The sequence below is a fragment of the Stenella coeruleoalba genome (assembly GCF_951394435.1).
Source record: "Stenella coeruleoalba genome assembly, chromosome: 11".
NCBI classification, from domain to species: domain Eukaryota; kingdom Metazoa; phylum Chordata; class Mammalia; order Artiodactyla; family Delphinidae; genus Stenella; species Stenella coeruleoalba.
The window spans coordinates 45,548,409-45,565,663 of record NC_137157.1 but is presented as its reverse complement, the minus strand read 5'-3'; the positions used below and the strand labels follow the sequence as shown (position 1 = coordinate 45,565,663).

The 17,255-nt window shown below is 34.6% G+C and overlaps 1 protein-coding gene across 3 annotated transcripts in view; it reads right to left on the bottom strand.

The window, feature by feature from the left end:
- ZFC3H1 (zinc finger C3H1-type containing) overlaps nt 1-17,255 on the bottom strand; it is a 49,229-nt gene that overhangs the window by 20,419 nt on the left and 11,555 nt on the right. The window contains exons 1-15 of one of the 3 annotated variants that reach the window (XM_079938186.1): nt 16,106-16,122; nt 13,134-13,159; nt 12,777-12,975; nt 12,305-12,528; nt 10,374-10,497; nt 8,146-8,243; nt 6,476-6,685; nt 6,112-6,276; nt 5,044-5,181; nt 4,279-4,400; nt 3,714-3,863; nt 1,786-1,960; nt 1,413-1,544; nt 235-777; nt 43-152 (exon numbers count right to left, since the gene is read on the bottom strand). In XM_079938186.1, coding sequence (XP_079794312.1) covers nt 43-152; nt 235-777; nt 1,413-1,544; nt 1,786-1,960; nt 3,714-3,863; nt 4,279-4,400; nt 5,044-5,181; nt 6,112-6,276; nt 6,476-6,685; nt 8,146-8,243; nt 10,374-10,497; nt 12,305-12,528; nt 12,777-12,975; nt 13,134-13,136 — 2,393 coding nt within the window. In that variant the 5' untranslated portion in view covers nt 13,137-13,159; nt 16,106-16,122. Of the gene's footprint in view, nt 1-42; nt 153-234; nt 778-1,412; nt 1,545-1,785; nt 1,961-3,713; nt 3,864-4,278; nt 4,401-5,043; nt 5,182-6,111; nt 6,277-6,475; nt 6,686-8,145; nt 8,244-10,373; nt 10,498-12,304; nt 12,529-12,776; nt 12,976-13,133; nt 13,160-16,105; nt 16,171-17,255 lie in introns of those variants that run through there. The other 2 variants (XM_079938184.1, XM_079938185.1) reach the window with 2 other exon arrangements.

Genomic DNA, 17,255 nt, shown 5'->3' with positions numbered 1-17,255 from the left:
AGCAATCCTGAACCTCAAGTTTACTGAATCTTTCTTCTATACCTGTAAGACTTAAAAACTAAAAGGGGACTATGGTAGGGTCTAAATGGATATGGCTTCACTTCTGTTGTTTTACTCTGTCCTGTCACGAAATCCACATCCACAGAAATCTCCTGCAAAAGAAAAGAGAAATTTCATAAAATAAAGGCTAGGGTGAATTCTAGATTTTATAAAGAATATGAAATGTTCAGTTACCTGACCATGCAAAACCTTGTCTGTAATGCCTGTGGTAGTTTTTAAAATCAGTTGTTTTAAGCTATCAGCTTTTGAATATAATTTCTGCAATTCACCAATTTTTAACCCTAGAAAAAGTTCTGGTTTCTCTACTGCATTCTTAGTAGGTTTGTTTATACATTCTTTGTTAGGTGTATCAGTGTGCTTAAGGTTAGGTTTAGTAAAAGAATTGGATTCTAAGAAGGATCTTCTTCTTTCTCTGTTTGACCCAGACAAAATCTCATCATCAACATCATTTTCCTCAGTGTCCAGACTTAATTTATCTTGAGTCAGATCGTGAAGTGAGGGTTGAGGCAAAGAAAATTCAGGTTCCTCTTCCACAAGTGGACCAATATTTTGCTGTTCCTTTGCTTTAAGGGCCCTGGCTTCTTTTAGTTTCTGAATTTTCAGGGCATATTCATATTCTAGCTTTTGCAATCGTCTTTTTTCCATAGCAATTAGTTCTGCTGAATGCTTTCTTGGACTTGATATTGGAGAATTGTCCAGTCTCATCATTTTGTTAGGCTGGGGGGAAAAAATGATATCAATATTTTATACTGCTATGACTTTATAAACAATTTTTGGTAAGATAATTGTGCTATCCCTACAATACAATGCCAACATTATAAAACTAAGTCAATAATGAGACTAAAACAGTTTTACAAAAGCCTCCAACAGATTTGCTAATCTATGAGGTACCAAAAACAAACAAAACAAGTCAAAATAAACAAACAGAAAAAAGTTTCCAAATATGTGGGTGCCATTTAAAAACAAAACTTTAATCTTGGGCTTCCCTGGTGGCGCAGTGGTTGAGAGTCCGCCTGCCGATGCAGGGGACACGGGTTCGTGCCCCGGTCCAGGAAGATCCCACGTGCCGCAGAGCAGCTGGGCCCGTGAGCCATGGCCGCGGGGCCTGCGCGTCCAGAGCCTGTGCTCCGCAACGGGAGAGGCCACAACAGTGAGAGGCCCACATACCGCAAAAAACAAAAACAAAAACAAAAACAAAACAAAACAAAAAAAACAAAACAAAAAAAACCTTTAATCTTATTCTCTTTAAATCTGCAGGGAAAAGCTTGAACTTTTTATGCATCTCTTACCCTCAAAAGAATAATTAAAACCTTCTCCTTTTCAAACATTAAATATTTCTACAAACAACTTACTCCAAGGTGATCTTGTTCCAGTTTACGTTTTCCTATTTCTTTACTAGCCACTGCTTTTGCACGAGCAAGTTCTTCTCCATACTTCAGAGTCAAAGCTTTCTTAACTGTAACACGTTGTTGAACTCTGTGAATCTGAAATATAGGGTAATTCTGAGTATGTAAATCTTAGGAGAGGAAATACCTTCTTAAACATAATTTCTTTACGGTATTCAAATGGAAATTAAAAATATGCTAATATTACATCTCAGTGGAGAACAATGTATAGGTTACACATTTTGATGGCTTTGGTTTATGGTTTTATTAAAAATTTGGCCCATAAAAACGTGTAGTAAACATGGGACTACAATATTTGAATTTAAGAAAAGAACATTACTTGTTCCTGAAGCTTCTTCAAAAACATTCTGTTGACACTGAGAATTTTCTCTGTTGCCTGAAGCTGCTCTGTAAGTTTTGTAATTTTTGTTTCAGCATTTCGAACAGATTCTTTCTTCTTAGCTTCTTGCTGTACTAGATTCTTTAAAACAGATTCATCTTTCATCAAGAGAATCCTAATTGGGAAATAACAAAAGTCTTATGAACGTTTTTCTAAACTAGTGGACTGACACCATCAGAATAAAAAACTTACGAAGTAATAGCTCATTTTTAAAAATATGTTTATGATACACAGAGGTGAATATTTAGAAGAATAAAATAAGTATTCAGATAGACACTGTTAAATTTTATGAAAGCAAATATGGGTTGGCCGTTTTTTTTTTTTTGGCAGCACCACGCGGCTTGCGGGATCTTAGTTCCCCGACCAGATACTGAACCCAGGCCCTCAGCAATGAAAGTGCAGAGTCCTAACCACTGGACCACCAGAGAATTCCCTGGGTCGGATCTTTAAAAAAACAAAACAAAACATGCGTCTGAGTAATGTGAATTACAGTTGAAAAGCTATTAATAGTAACCTTCAATGTAGCCCTAAATAACTCCTGAAAAATGAGGACTTAAGAGGGCTTCCCTGGTGGCACAGTGGTTAAGAATCCGCCTGCCAATGCAGGGGTCACAGGTTCAAGCTCTGGTCCAGGAAGATCCCAAAGGCCGTGGAGCAACCAAGCCCGTGCACCACAACTACTGAGCCTGCACTATAGAGCCCATGAGCCACAACTACTGAAGCCCATGTGCCGCAACTACTGAAGCCCACGCGCCACAATGAAGAGAAGCCCCGCTCACCGCAACTAAAGAAAGCTCGCATGCAGCAACGAAGACCCAACACCCCCCCCCGCAAAAAATTAAAAACATAAAAAAACCTCAAATAAAAAAAGAAAAATGAAGACTTAAGACAGAAAATCACTATGTTTAGTTTCATTTTTAACGCTCCTAATAATAAACACACAAATAAACATCTAATAAACATAATCAAGCACATTTAATTAATTTACAAACCTCTAACTCATTTTATCTAAAGCAAAGGAGAGAAAAAGAAATCTAATTTTTAAACAGTAGACAGATGTAAAGACTGGAACTGAGAAGTAAAAATCAGGACAAAAAGACAAATTTACAGATTTTCATCTTTTCAACTACTGAACATTATGATAAAAAAAAAAAATGAAGCATCTTTCCCAGAAAGATACCATATTTCAAACAGTCACAACACATGACATCTAGAATGAATCATAAAAACAGAGAATATGTGATAAAGAGAATGGGGAATAGAAAGACAAAGAATTTTTAAAAATCTTTTCATTTGTTATAAAAGTTATTAAAGAAATGGAATCTAAATGAATTTATTTTAATTTCTTTTAAAACATACACAGTACCATTTCTCGTTGATAATTTTGGAGATTTATGGTCACCACAATATTTCATCTATGAGTAACATTTTTCAGATCTCTAATATCAGGGTACATCTTAATGTTACTGCATATCATAGTTTTTGTAATAACACAATATTTGACCATGTGTCTTACTTAACAGACTAAGTAATGACTATTTCCAACAATCAAGTCTACCAATTTTAACAATAAAAATATGCTTCCAATAAAGGTCTTTAAAAAACATGCCAGAGGTTTTAAAGCCATACATAAATCTGAAGGGGGAAAACTTTCTTTTGAAGTCTTGATATTTTTATTTAAACATTAATACTATTACTTCACGTAAATGTATAATTCAACAAAATGATAGCCTTCTCTAGGTCTATCAAGTATGAAAGAATTGGTAATCACACAGTATACTTATTACTGACATACACCACAAAAATATATTCCTCTAATATAGGAACACTTAGATACATGCAGTATTTAATCAGATAATGAGACTCACCTATGTTTTTTAAGTTTTGCTTCTGCATCTGTAACCTGCTTAGTAACCATTGCTATCCTGCCAATCCCATCAATTTCTACATCAGAGTTTGCTGGGGATGATGAACTTGTCTTCAGCTGATCTGATTTAATCAAACGCTGTTTCTCACGACTAAAATAATCAATAAAGATTAATAAATTATACCAAAAAATAAACTGAAATTATTTTTTAAGATGTATTCTATTTCATAAAATAAAGTAAAAATATTAACTAAGTGACTAACATATTGACTAATAACAATGATGACCAATATGCATGACCCAAATTGGCATTCAGAGCTGATAGTGTAGTTCTCCTTTGTAACAGCTTTTATCTTTTTCTAAGCTGTTTATACCTCGGTGCATCACTGCCTTCAAGCTTATAGATGATCATCTGGCTCCCCCTCCTGTGCAAGTTCTAAAAACATTAACTCTTCATCTTGGATAAAAATCATCATCTTCATTTCCCAATGCCAATAAACTGTATACAGATTAAGCACCGAAAATAGTACACACCTTTAAAGCTAATTACATAAAATGCCACTTACTTGGCAATCTCTTCCTTTAACAATCTATATTCAATCTTCTTTTCTTCAGGCAAAGCTTCAGGTGTTCGCATGGGATCATTTTCTTTTTCAGATTTTGGAGGTACTTTCGGTTTTGAAGCTTGCTAGAAAACGTTTGAAGTCAACCAGATCAAAAGCTTTTATAATCCCACACTAAGATCTATATTTTACATTATCCAGTGCACATTTATATATTTAGAAATAAACATCTTCATCATTATTTTCTATTCCGTTTAAAAAAACACAGTGCTGGCCATTAACCACCAAATTAATTGTACAATCCCAGTAAGTAGTCAAGACTTATGGTTTGAAAATAATTGAACTATTTCATATCTAAGCAACTGTTGCAATTAGGAATAGGGATAAAAGTTGTATTTAGGTGATACACTTTGATAAAAACACTATTTTCTGGTAATATAACAAAATTCCAAAACAATAAATTTCCTTAGTACAGAGGACAATTATCCACACAATTTTACTATTTTGAAAAAAGTGACAGTCAACTGGAAACAAAAAAAAAGGAGTTTTTTAATAGTTAAACCTATCTAAATTTATACACACTTCATTATATAAACTCCTAATAATACAAATACTTATTTGTATTATTTATAATTTCCATAATTCTTATTTATATTTCCATAATTCGATATATTAAAAATCTAAACCTCTAAGGTCTAATTTCCAGGAAAAACAAACAAACTTTAATGATTGTCAATAAATCTTTGCATCTTTCATTACTGCACTTACCTCAGCAGTTCGTCTTGCTTCTTTAATCATGGACTCCAATCCACCAAAAACACTATTGGTTGACTTGGATGCCTCTCCATCAGATTCACTATCATCGGAATCATTTAGGGTTACAACCACTGATTTATGCTTTGGAAGCTGCAAAGACAGTATATTTGTTACTCTTGATGACAGAAGTATCTCTATCCTTTTCTTGGCTCTACCACAATTAGCTTCATGACCTTGAACAAGTCACTTTATCTGTACGAATTTAAATTCATAAAAATAATGGGTTTCAAGCAGACAGTCTATGGTTCCTCCTGTTTATATTGTATTAATTGACTTACTTTGTCCCACTCCACAGATACTGGTTATATCCAAAAACATAAAAATATTCTATTGATTATATTCTCAGTCTCTCTAGATACTACTATCATCACTTTCTTCATTAAGTTTTATTTTCTCCAACTTTCTATAAAGAACCATAATGCAATCTAAATTAACCTTTTAAAGCCAAAGAAAAAATTAATAATTCTACATTATTATTAATAAATCTTTTTGGCTTTTGTGCTTATATATGGAGAATAAGTTTACCGAACAGAGGCAAGATTTCAACTTGGCTTTGCTCCATTTATTTTACTTTAAACCCATTAGAAAACAAGGTAGAAATAAATTGTCATTTCAATCTCCTTAATAAACATTGAAAAACATCATAAGTTCTTCCATTATAGTACAGTCATTAATTGAAAAATTATGAGCCAAGATGGGAGAAATAAAAAATATATATAATTTGCTAAAACTGACTAGACAGAAAATCTAAATGGACCAAGTTATATGGAACAAAAACTGAGGAAATGGCAAAAAATACCTCTCTGAGGAAAATAATGCTTCCCAAAAAATATTATCATGAACTCTACCAGTTTACAAGTGAAGAAGCTGCTCCCATTTCACTATTAATAAATAAAAAATAATACATATATGTTTGTATATAATAAACTAGGAGTTAGGCAATAGGACAGCAAAACTGCAGACAAATTTCTCACAAGCTGTTTAAATAACAATAAGACTAATTATTTTGTTTGTTTTTACCGAGATCACAGTTCGTGGAAGACGAGGTCCTCTGTGAAACTTTGGGTTCTGTATCCTAGGCTGAGATACTGTATTAATACTGACTATCGACAGATTGCTTCTTGGCACAGGCTGTGAATTGTTCAGAACTGGAGGTGAAGGTGGGTCACTATTACTGGATGTTTCCTAAAGAAGAAAGAGACAGATATGAAGCAATTTTAAATGAAAAGAAATTTCTGTCCCTTTAAAGGTCTTGAGCAAAGTACTATCAGACTTATCCCCACTTTACTGAAAAGCCCAATGAATCCCAAACTAGCAGAGAAAAGTAGGGCTACCTAAAACTAAGCTCAATAGCACCACCTAGAGGTTCAGGTACCTAAATTACCTCTGGCTTGAAAGCTCTTTTATTCGCTAGAGATTTAAGTAGCTCTTCTCGGAGCAGCATTTCTTCCTCTTCTTCCTCATCTGCAAAAGGTGGTTTTGGAGGCTGTTCTGGATCTTCAGGTGGAAGAGGTGGTAAAGGTGGTAGAGGAGGTAGAGGTTCAAGAGAAACACACAAGCCTTCCACATAAGGCTGGCTCAAAGGTGGTATTGACTAGTTGTTTTTAAAAAAGAAGAAATAATAATTACTATGCAAATTTTACCCATTCCAAGTGTTTATCATTAGAGTAACATTAAATTAGAAAAAGGTATACAGGTTATTACTTTACTGTAAGCATAAGTGAACTAAGAATACTGGAAATCTCAAAACTAACCAAATCCAATATTCAGCCATGAAAAAGTATAATTTTTACAAAAAATCAACAATATTTGAAACATTTAATTTATAAACTTAAAAATAGAGAAATCAAACTTTACAGTGTCTATCTGCCTAGATGACTACCTGAAAACAAACAGATAACAAAAAATCAGATACAACACTTAAGTAAAAATCAAAACTTAGGAACCAAAGGGATTCTGGGTGGGCGTAGTCTAGAGTATTTCAAGAATTAATTGTAAAGAAGAGTCACCACTACCCTCATAAAATCCTTGTGAAATGGCTTCTTCGAGATTATCTATAAAGACAATTTTACCCAAATCCTTGAATTTGCACATATTTTTGCTTCAAAGACTTTCCAGTATTTCCCTTGGCATATAAAACAATTCAAGGAAGAAAGAAAAAATAAAAATGTTTCTCTCTCACTCTCTGCTCTAATATTCCCCTCATCTTCAACTTCCTAGGAGGACACCAGATATCTACCTAGGAACTGTGAAATGGCAAGGTCCCCACTAACCTATTAAGAGAGATCCAGTGTGACCTCTAGGTTCTCTCATCTGAAATAACTTCAGAAATTTTACTTTGTGATCCCCCACTTCCTTTTTTCTTCTTTCTTTTTTTTTTTTAACAGGGGACTGGCAGTTCTTTCAAAAGGTAGGGAAAAGAAATTAACTTGCATAGACAATGCTTTTCTTTTACTGAATTTTCAAATTAAAAGTAACTATTTAATCAAAAGAGGAGAAAGGAAAAAAGTTTCTAGAAGCACCTTAATGCACTTAAATCCCAATTCCCCCTAAAAAAATCCAAAACAATAGATAATTCTTACTCTGCTTCGGAATACATTTTCTGAGGAACAAAGAGGAACAAAGAGAAGAAAGAAGGAAACATACTAAGTACTGAAAGAAAGTCAACATGAGATTAAAAATTAGCTATGACCGCCTGGAGGGGTGGGAGGGAGGGAGACGCAAGAGGGAAGAGATATGGGAACATATGTATATGTATAACTGATTCACTTTGTTATAAAGCAGAAACTAACACACCATTGTAAAGCAATTATACCCCAATAAAGATGTTAAAAAAAAAAATTAGCTACGAAAAAAATCTACCAAATGGATAGTCTGCCAATAACTAATCAACTGTTTATTCCATAGATTTCATAGCTATTAATTCTGATAAGCAATTTTGATTTTACGCTCTCTTCAAACCTAACAATTAATTACAGGCCAGCTTTTCAAAACAAATTAGAAAAGACATAAGGCTACAAAATTTTCGTAGAAATCATATCAATTCTCACTTACAGAAACCTGAGGTGGTGGAGGCAAAGAAACAGATGGTGCCGGAGAAAAATACCCCAATGAACATTCAGAGAAGAATGGTGGTTGCACTGGTGAAGGAGCTGTAAAAAAAATTTTTGTAAGAGTTTAATAATAGATGTATTTCAATAGGAATAAATTAAATTTATGGTATTTTTGAAGAAATAAAATTGCATCTAAGTAGAGTACAAGTGAGATTTTATTAATCTCCAATAAAATATTTGACTTCCATGAGACCACCTCCTTATTGTCCTTATATCATTACAAAATCAGCCATCCACTTACGCTGATATTTAGTCCCTCAAAACTCTCTACTTTGCTCTACTTTTCACCTAGTGGTGGTAACAGGGAATAGAGCAGGAAAGGCTAGAAACACACTTTTTTTTTTTTTGGAAATAAACATACTTTTTAAGAAATAGTAAAACAAAAAATTCCCCTGAATCTGCCAAAGTGTCCTAACCGAAGGAAAACAGTGATGTGGTGACTCCATTCCTCCCTTCATGTGGAGAAAAGTGAAGAAATGGACTATTTAAATTGGATAGAAAGCAAACAGGACTAGGAATGAAAAGAATTACCCACTGTATTTAATTATTAAAGTGTACACTTTTTCACATTTTAATAATTCTGGGGAATTCCCTGGTGGTCCAGCGGCTAAGACTCCCAATGCAGGGGGCCCAGGTTTGGTCCCTGGTGAGGGAACTAGATCCCACATGCCACAACTAAGAGTTTGCATGCTGCAACAAGAAGATCCCACATGCTGCAACTAAGACCCTGACGCAGCCAAATAAATAAATAAATAAACATTAATAATTCTGAAATAGTTACTGATGCATCTCAGTTAAATTGTTAGCATTTCTTCCTTGGCAGCAGCTAAAAGTATTGATAATTGCACTTTTTACTGTCAGTGGTTTCTTTAGACTCACTGAAATCTGGCAGATTCAAAGACTACTCTTGCTACTCAATAACCATACAACCTTAGGGAAAACTAAAATTTCTTCTTTGTCCCCGTTGTCTCTCAAGTCAATATGGATATTAACCACATGCCTTATATGGGGCTGACCTGTGGCCCAAATGATGCCATTTGACTATACACTGACCTTTAGAACACTTTACTTCTTAAAAACATAAATATTTGTAATAAATACGGCAAAAAGTTAAAATTTACAAAACTGAGTAGAGTACATTCTCTGTATAATAATTTTTTACAAAATTCTTTTAAGAGGGTAGATCATAAAATTATTTTATAGAAAGAGTAATAATAATATTGTCAATACTTGGGAACTACAATGAATCATCTCCAAGAACCTGGAAATATGAAAATTAAAGATTGACCAAAGAGAATTAAACTATGAAATCAAAATACAAGATTATTAAATATGAACCGAAACATAGTAACCTGAAAATGAGCATTTTTATTAACATTACCAAATCATACAGATTTTGCCTTCTCTCTAGGCACACTAAAGTAGAATTCTAGTTTAATTTGGTCTCACAATATGACCACTGGAAGAAAAACACTGATCATGTGGCCTTGCAGGTAAGTATTCTAGTTCCTAGAACACCAACTGCATTTGGTTGTCTGCCTCAGTCTTATGTGTGTTAATTAGTAAGAGAACAGGTCTCTCACAGCTGATCACCACTGAATATCAACTAAAGCGAGCCTCTAGCCCGCAAGGATGGTCATACCCTAAAATGTGCAATCTAACTGAGGTACAGCCCTAACAGTTCTAACCAGCTGATCCTAAGACACCACTAGTATCACTTTCCATCTCCCTATTCCTACAGAGTATCATCAGTGGAAGGAGGAAGGAAGCCTAAAATCAAGAAAGATCCCCCCCCCGTTTTTTAACTAAAGCGAAGAATGCCTTAGATACAAAGATACTTAAGAAAGCAAAGGTTTGTTTATTTGTTTTTTAAAACAGTGTTCTCACCTTTCCCACAATATTCACTTTTTAGATCACATAGTTAACAGTAAAACACTGCCTTCTTATTAAAATGCTATATAGAAGGAAATACTTAGAAATAAAGGTTAATATTACACATTTGAGGTTTGCTCTTGAATTATTTATAACATCAAATAATGTCTATGGTTGTACAGCCCACCAGCAAATCTCACTTTCATTACACATTTCTTGCAAGGTTTTGGGTAGCTTTGTGACGATTTTCTACTTAATAATTGTGAACATGCATATGTTTTAAGGTTTAGCTCATACCTGGAGAATTGGTTTCACTATCTGTATCCATAGCAACTTCTTCATAGTTATCATATTGATAAATGCCTCCTCCACTATCAGTAGGTTGCTTATCTAAGGATCGTCTCAGGTCAGGGTCTGAGGACTAATTACACAAGATTTTTTTTTAGTTTCACAATATTTTCTGTCTTAATCTATTCTTAGGCTAGAAATTACAAAACAATTAATAGTTATATTTTATGTAGAACAGTATCAATAATCATGATGATCCAGTTAGAACTGCCTATCACATCTGATTGGGGAAATTCAACACACATGACAGGTACACTGTGGTTGACATTTTACAACTGTCAGAAAATGAAACTAGCAAGTACTATATATACAGATGAAATCTCCCAGAGTGAGCTGAGCCACTAAATAATCAGCTATTCCTCTAGAAAATAAGATGACCCTAAGCTCATAAATACTAATAGCCTCTCTCTGTAAGCTAAGAAATCAGATAAATGAATTCAAGTTTTATGTAATCAAAACTATATTTAGAATATTGCCCAAATAATCCTTAACATTTTAGTTATGAATAAACTAATGATAACTGAAGAGTAAAAACTCTTGTCATATGCTCGTATGTTTTCTTTTTTTTTTTACTTCTTAAAATGTTCCACTCGGAGACAGTTTATAACAAATTGAAAACTAGCAAAAGCTATCTGGGGCTTCCCTGGTGGTGCAGTGGTTGACAGTCCGCCTGCCGATGCAGGGGACACTGGTTCGTGCCCCGGTCCGGGAGGATCCCACATGCCGCAGAGCAGCTGGGGCCGTGAGCCATGACCGCTGAGCCTGCGCGTCCAGAGCCTGTGCTCTGCAACGGGAGAGGCCACAACAGTGAGAGGCCCGCGTACCGCAAAATTAAAAAAAAACTATCCAGATGGATATAAGAGTAACATACAACTATTAATACAATACTTCTCTAAAAAAAGATTCTATCAAAGTGCTTTCTGGAAGTTCAAAGTATGAATACTTATATATTCCTTACTTAAGCAAACCTAACTCTTGACTTGCTACAATTAAATAGCTCTTATTCTTAAATATCCCTCTATTCTTTAATAATACACCCACGAGTGTATGAGACTACACTCGTGAGTGTATTATTAAAGCTCAGAATTCTGAAATTTGTCACTGCTAATAGCAGTAGATCAGTATTAAATCTCCAGTTTACTTCCTAACACCATCCATAAAAGAAAATGACTTAGTCATTATCAATGACTTATACATAATAAAGGCTCACAAATGCTTGATAACTAAAGTCACATGCACTAACGCTATGACTATATGACGATTTAACTTTCTTTAAAATAGTCCATATCGGGCTTCCCTGGTGGCGCAGTGGTTGGGAGTCCGCCTGCTGATGCAGGGGACACGGGTTCAAGCCCTGGTCCGGGAAGATCCCACATGCCACGGAGTGGCTGGGCCCGTGAGCCATGGCCACTGAGCCTGCACGTCCGGAGCCTGTGCTCCGCGACAGGAGAGGCCTGCGTACCGCCAAAAAAAAAACAAAAAAAAGTCCATATCAATTAATCATGACACATTTCTAATTCTACATTACTAAAAAATGGAAAACTAATAGGAACAGTCATTTTAAGAATAAGTCCTCACTACAACTCAGTAATGCTACTTTCTTCTAAACAGAAAATGACAAAAAAGTCAAAAGGAAGCTTTTCTAACCATAATATTATATTAGCCTTTCATTTCTTTTATTTCTAATATCTATAACTATAAAAACGACTCATTCTCAATTATAACCTACCTTCCCTTCTTCCCAAGAGTTATTTATATAATGAGCTCTATCAAACAAAAGAATGTAATACTTTTTCTTAGTTGACTGAATTTATGAAATAAGACTATAAGGACAGTTAAATTTGAGTAATATTTTGATTTTGTATTTTTGAACTCCTTACTTTACTCCTTGATCGCCTCTTTCCACCAACCAATTTCATGAATCGATTGTATTGCTCTTCCTGATTTGAGAGATCTCGAATTTTTCTGATTTCTTCTTCTCTTTTCCTTCTCTCTTCTTCTTCAGCTTGTTTCCGTTGATCCTCTTCTTTCTGTCTTTCCTGTTCTTTTTGTTGTTGTAGTTTCTTCCATGCCTTTGTTTGCTGCTTCCTCAATGCTTGTTTAGCTTTAAATAAAAAATATAGAAACATCAGTATCTATTAGAGTTAGAATTTTCTAGAAGATAAAAGAAAATAAGAGCTTTAACATTTTTTTTCATTATTAAGTCATATATACAGCTGCTCCTCTAAGTTCATTTATATACGATTATACTTTAGTCAGAATATAATTCTCAGCTCAAAACTTTCTGAATTAAAATCTAAAAACCATACTGATATAGGAAATCAATTAAAAGAATTTAACAGAAATGATCACCTGTAGTGCTAACTTTTTTGGCCGAATGTGTTTTTGTACTGGTTTTAACTTTCTGCTGTACAGTTTTCATCTTAGTCAGCTTTTCTTTGCTTTCTTTCATCACCTGCTGTTCTTTTTGTTGCCATTTTTTACTGGCTGACTGAAGAGCCAAAAGACGAAGCTGCAATTCAGATAGCTCCTCTTCATCTTCACCAAGCTTCTTTAAAAAAAGAAACAGTTGCCATTTAAAGATTCTATTATTTGACTTTAAACATATTACCAAGTCAAATCTTTTATAAGATCAGTTAGTTAGTTTTAAGGCAAATACTTAAATGGTAAATATTAATACAAATAAAATAAGGAAACTGAATAACTTACCATAGCCCTATACTCTAATTCAGTCCCTGTAATACAAACAGAAGATCAATCTGTAGAGGGTATGTGTTTATATGTAAGTGTGAAGGGTTAGAAGGGGAGAGTACAACTGATAATGAAAAAAAAAAGTTAAGGGTTAGAGATTGGCATTTAACTGCCTCCCAAACAGGAGTAGAAATCTGATGGCAGTGAATGCAAGAAGAAATCAACCCAGGGGAGGTAAGGAATGAAGAACGAAGTGGTTCCATAATCATGTGTACTTGTACTAGCCTTACAAGTACTACACAGAACAGGCACAGTGAATGTCAAGATACAAATTTGCAAACTTTTTAAAATATATATTTTATAAATCTTTTATAAATCTTTAAATCAGTTTTTTTTTAAAGAAGACATTGATGAAGCATGGTGTTTTTTTTTTTAAGATGTTGGGGGTAGGAGTTTATCAATTAATTAATTAATTTTTGCTGTGTTGGGTCTTCGTTTCTGTGCGAGGGCTTTCTCTAGCTGTAGCAAGCAGGGGCCACTCTTCATCACGGTGCGTGGGCCTCTCACTATCGCAGCCTCTCTTGTTGCGGAGCACAGGCTCCAGACTCGCAGGCTCAGTAGTTGTGGCTCACGGGCCTAGTTGCTCCGCAGCATGTGGGATCCTCCCAGACCAGGGCGCGAACCCGTGTCCCCTGCATTAGCAGGCAGATTCTCAACCACTGCACCACCAGGGAAGCCCCCTTTAAATCAGTTTTAAAGGAAAAAATATGTAAAGATTTGCTTATATTAGAGCATTCCATGTTCTAAAGCTACAGATATTTATCTGAATATTGAAAATATTTTGAACACCCAAGACTTCTTCAGGGAAGCTAAAACAGGAAAACAGTTTAGGAACAAATGTATGAGAACTTTTTTTCAATTGAAGCAACTTCTTAATTTTTTCACTCCACTTTTTTTGAGTTAACTTTTAAAATTATTCTATTCTGTACATTTTAGCTAAAATATAACTGAAAATGTCAGGCAACCTAAGCAGAGGTTCTAAATTGGAGTCCATGAGACTTTAGTGGGAGAGAGATAAGGAGTCCTTTGGCATCCCCATTCCTTGAAGTTAAATACAAAGCTGTATGTGTTTTTCCTTTATGTGTATATATGGAAAAGGAGGGGCGACTCAAAAGAGGCTAAGACTCAAGAAGGTTAAGGCCCGCTTACCTAGTAACTTTCCCTTATAGGTGAATTGTAATTACATTTTTAAAATCCAATAAATTATTTAATTCTTAAACATAAAAAAAAACCCAGTGGATCCTACCTAGTAGTTTAACCTTATATAGACTATTATAAATCTCTAATTAAACTACCAACACATATTTCAGTACTTCAGTTTAACCAAGCCAGGATACAGTTACTCTTTCCTTTTTTGGGAAATATATGTAACAAATGAGCTTAAAAATTATCATGAGTCTTTTTTACTCCAAGTCACTTAAACATATCAAATTCTACTGCTTGGTACTGAAGACCTACAGCCATGCTATCCAAAAATGGGACCAACAAGCCATGTATGGCTATTTAAATTTAGCTAAAATTGAATAACAACTTTATTTCCGCAGCCACACTAGTCACATTCCAAGCGCTTAATAGCCACATGTAGCTAATAGCTACCATATTGGAGAGTGCAGGTATAGAACATTTCCATTATTGTAGAAAATTCTATTGGACAGTGCTAATCCAGAGCTTAAGTAAAATAAAGCTATCATTACTGTTCCACTGAGACTTAAAAGTCTTTGATTATCTTTTGCTACTAACCCTTCTGGAATGAAAGAGACCACTGATTCTGTCATTCAACTATATGCTACTTAAAGCAGCTACTTGATCAGCAAGAGCACTGAGCCTCATTCAAACTCCTTGTTCTGACGCCTAAGTCCTATGTAACTTTAGGCAAGTCACTTAATCTATGCACATGAATCTTAGTTCATCTGTAGAAGAGATGTCAACCTACCTTACAGAGTTATTCAAAACCATACACATATAAATGCACGCACGTGTATGTGCACATGCGTGTGTATCTATTATATTATCATCCTTAAATTCAGGACCCTCTCTTTCCTAAAGCTTCTGGGCTCTTTGCATCATTTCAGTTTACCCATAAAAAGCATAAAAAACTGAAATCTTAATAGAAGAAACTGCAGATATTTCAGATCTCTAATTCAACAAACAAAAGGCTTGGGCCAGTGAATACCTATTACACGTCGAACACAGTGCTTGATGCTCTTGTACTTTATCCTGCTGAACCTCACAACAACCCAGAGAACAGATGACATTAAACTCATTTTGTAGAAAAGAAAACAGAGGCAAGCAAAGGCTAAACAGCATACACAAGGATCACTCAGCTAATAAGAGGAGCTAGAATTGGATACCAGGTCAAGGTTTGTCTAACTCCAAAGCTTTCTCACACAGCATAATCCCCCAAAATTAGGAAAAGAAAATCTGTGGAGGAAAATGAGAAGTTTCAAAATCCAAAAAAGCAGGGCTTCCCTGGTGGCGCAGTGGTTGAGAGTCTGCCTGCCGATGCAGGGGACACGGGTTCGTGCCCTGGTCCGGGAAGATCCCACATGCCGCGGAGCGCCTGGGCCCGTGAGCCATGGCCGCTAAGCCTGCGTCCGGAGCCTGTGCTCTGCAACAGGAGGGGCCACAACAGTGAAAGGCCCGCATACCACCAAAAAAAAAAAAACCAAAAAAGCAAAAACATTATCTATAGATACATATAACATTTCAATTAAATTAAATGTAATCTAATTGAACCCAGTGGAGATACTCCAAGATGTCTCTCCAGATTTTCTTATCTTTAAGGCTTATATCCAAATGAAGGTATAGCAATGCTGAAAAACAAAAAATGAGTGAAAAACAAGACAGAATTTCCCTTTCAAAAGAACAGAGTAAAGCAGTGCAAGAATCAGTCTTACAGAGATATCCAATCTCACAAAGCAGTATCTTACCTTTTCAGATAGAATATCTGAGGCACTAATTCTTCTCGTTAAATTTTGTTCCTTATCTTCTAATCCTTTAAAATAAAACAGCATATTCTGAATGCTTTAAAAGGTTGCCACAATCAATTTAAAATGCTATATGATATTTACTAGTATTTATTTTAAACGGTCTCATTAAAGGGTCTCATTTTCTCAATCTCTCAACCAAAAGGAAAGAATGTTGTTAGAGAGAATGAAAATCTGAACAAACTTTCCACATCAGTCTCATTTCTGAAAGTTATAATGCAAAAACAATTCAAAATATTAAATTATAAATTAAAACTGCACTATGGTAAGAATGACTTCTGAACTAAAAATAATTATTTCAAATAAGAACAGAATTTACAAAGCAGACAGACAAGAAACAAAGCTTCATTACTGAACAGATAATACACAGAAAAGAATATGTGATGATTAATTCAGACCTCACAAGTTGAAATGAATTCAACATTTAGAGATTGTATTGGATTTATTCATTAAAGAAATGTCTTCGGGACTTGGCCAAAAAGTAGAAAAAAAAAGAAATGTTCTCTATTTATGCAGAAAAGCATCAACAGAAGTAGGTTAAGTATCAACCAAATTAAGTCCTTCCACACATTTTCCAGAATTCTAGCCTTGGGCCCAGATTTCTGATTAAGCTATTACAAAATCTTATTTATATATTATCTAATCTATGACAGCTCTACAAATTACACAGTAAAGTTACAGTACATATATAATAGTACTGAGAGAGGCACTTTCATAGCTAAAACAGATTAAGTTAAAAACTAAGAAAATCTTTTCTTAAGATGACACAAATAAATTTGCAAAGCTAGGATTCAACTAAGTCTAAACTCCAAGCCTAGTTTTTTTTTTCCATAATACCACTACCAGTATTCCAAATATCCTAATTTGATTGCTCAAGACCTACTGATAAAAGAATAGGCAACTTATTCAATACATAGAAAAATTATTATATCAAGTACCTAGAAAAAGTAAATGGAAGGCAATCACCAAACTTTGAGTTAGGTCAGTTCTGCCATAAGGCTTGTTTTGGAAATATGAATTTGTTGCAACATGATTGACATATTAGAAAATAATCTGAGGACAACACAAATTTCACATTTGCTTACGTACAATT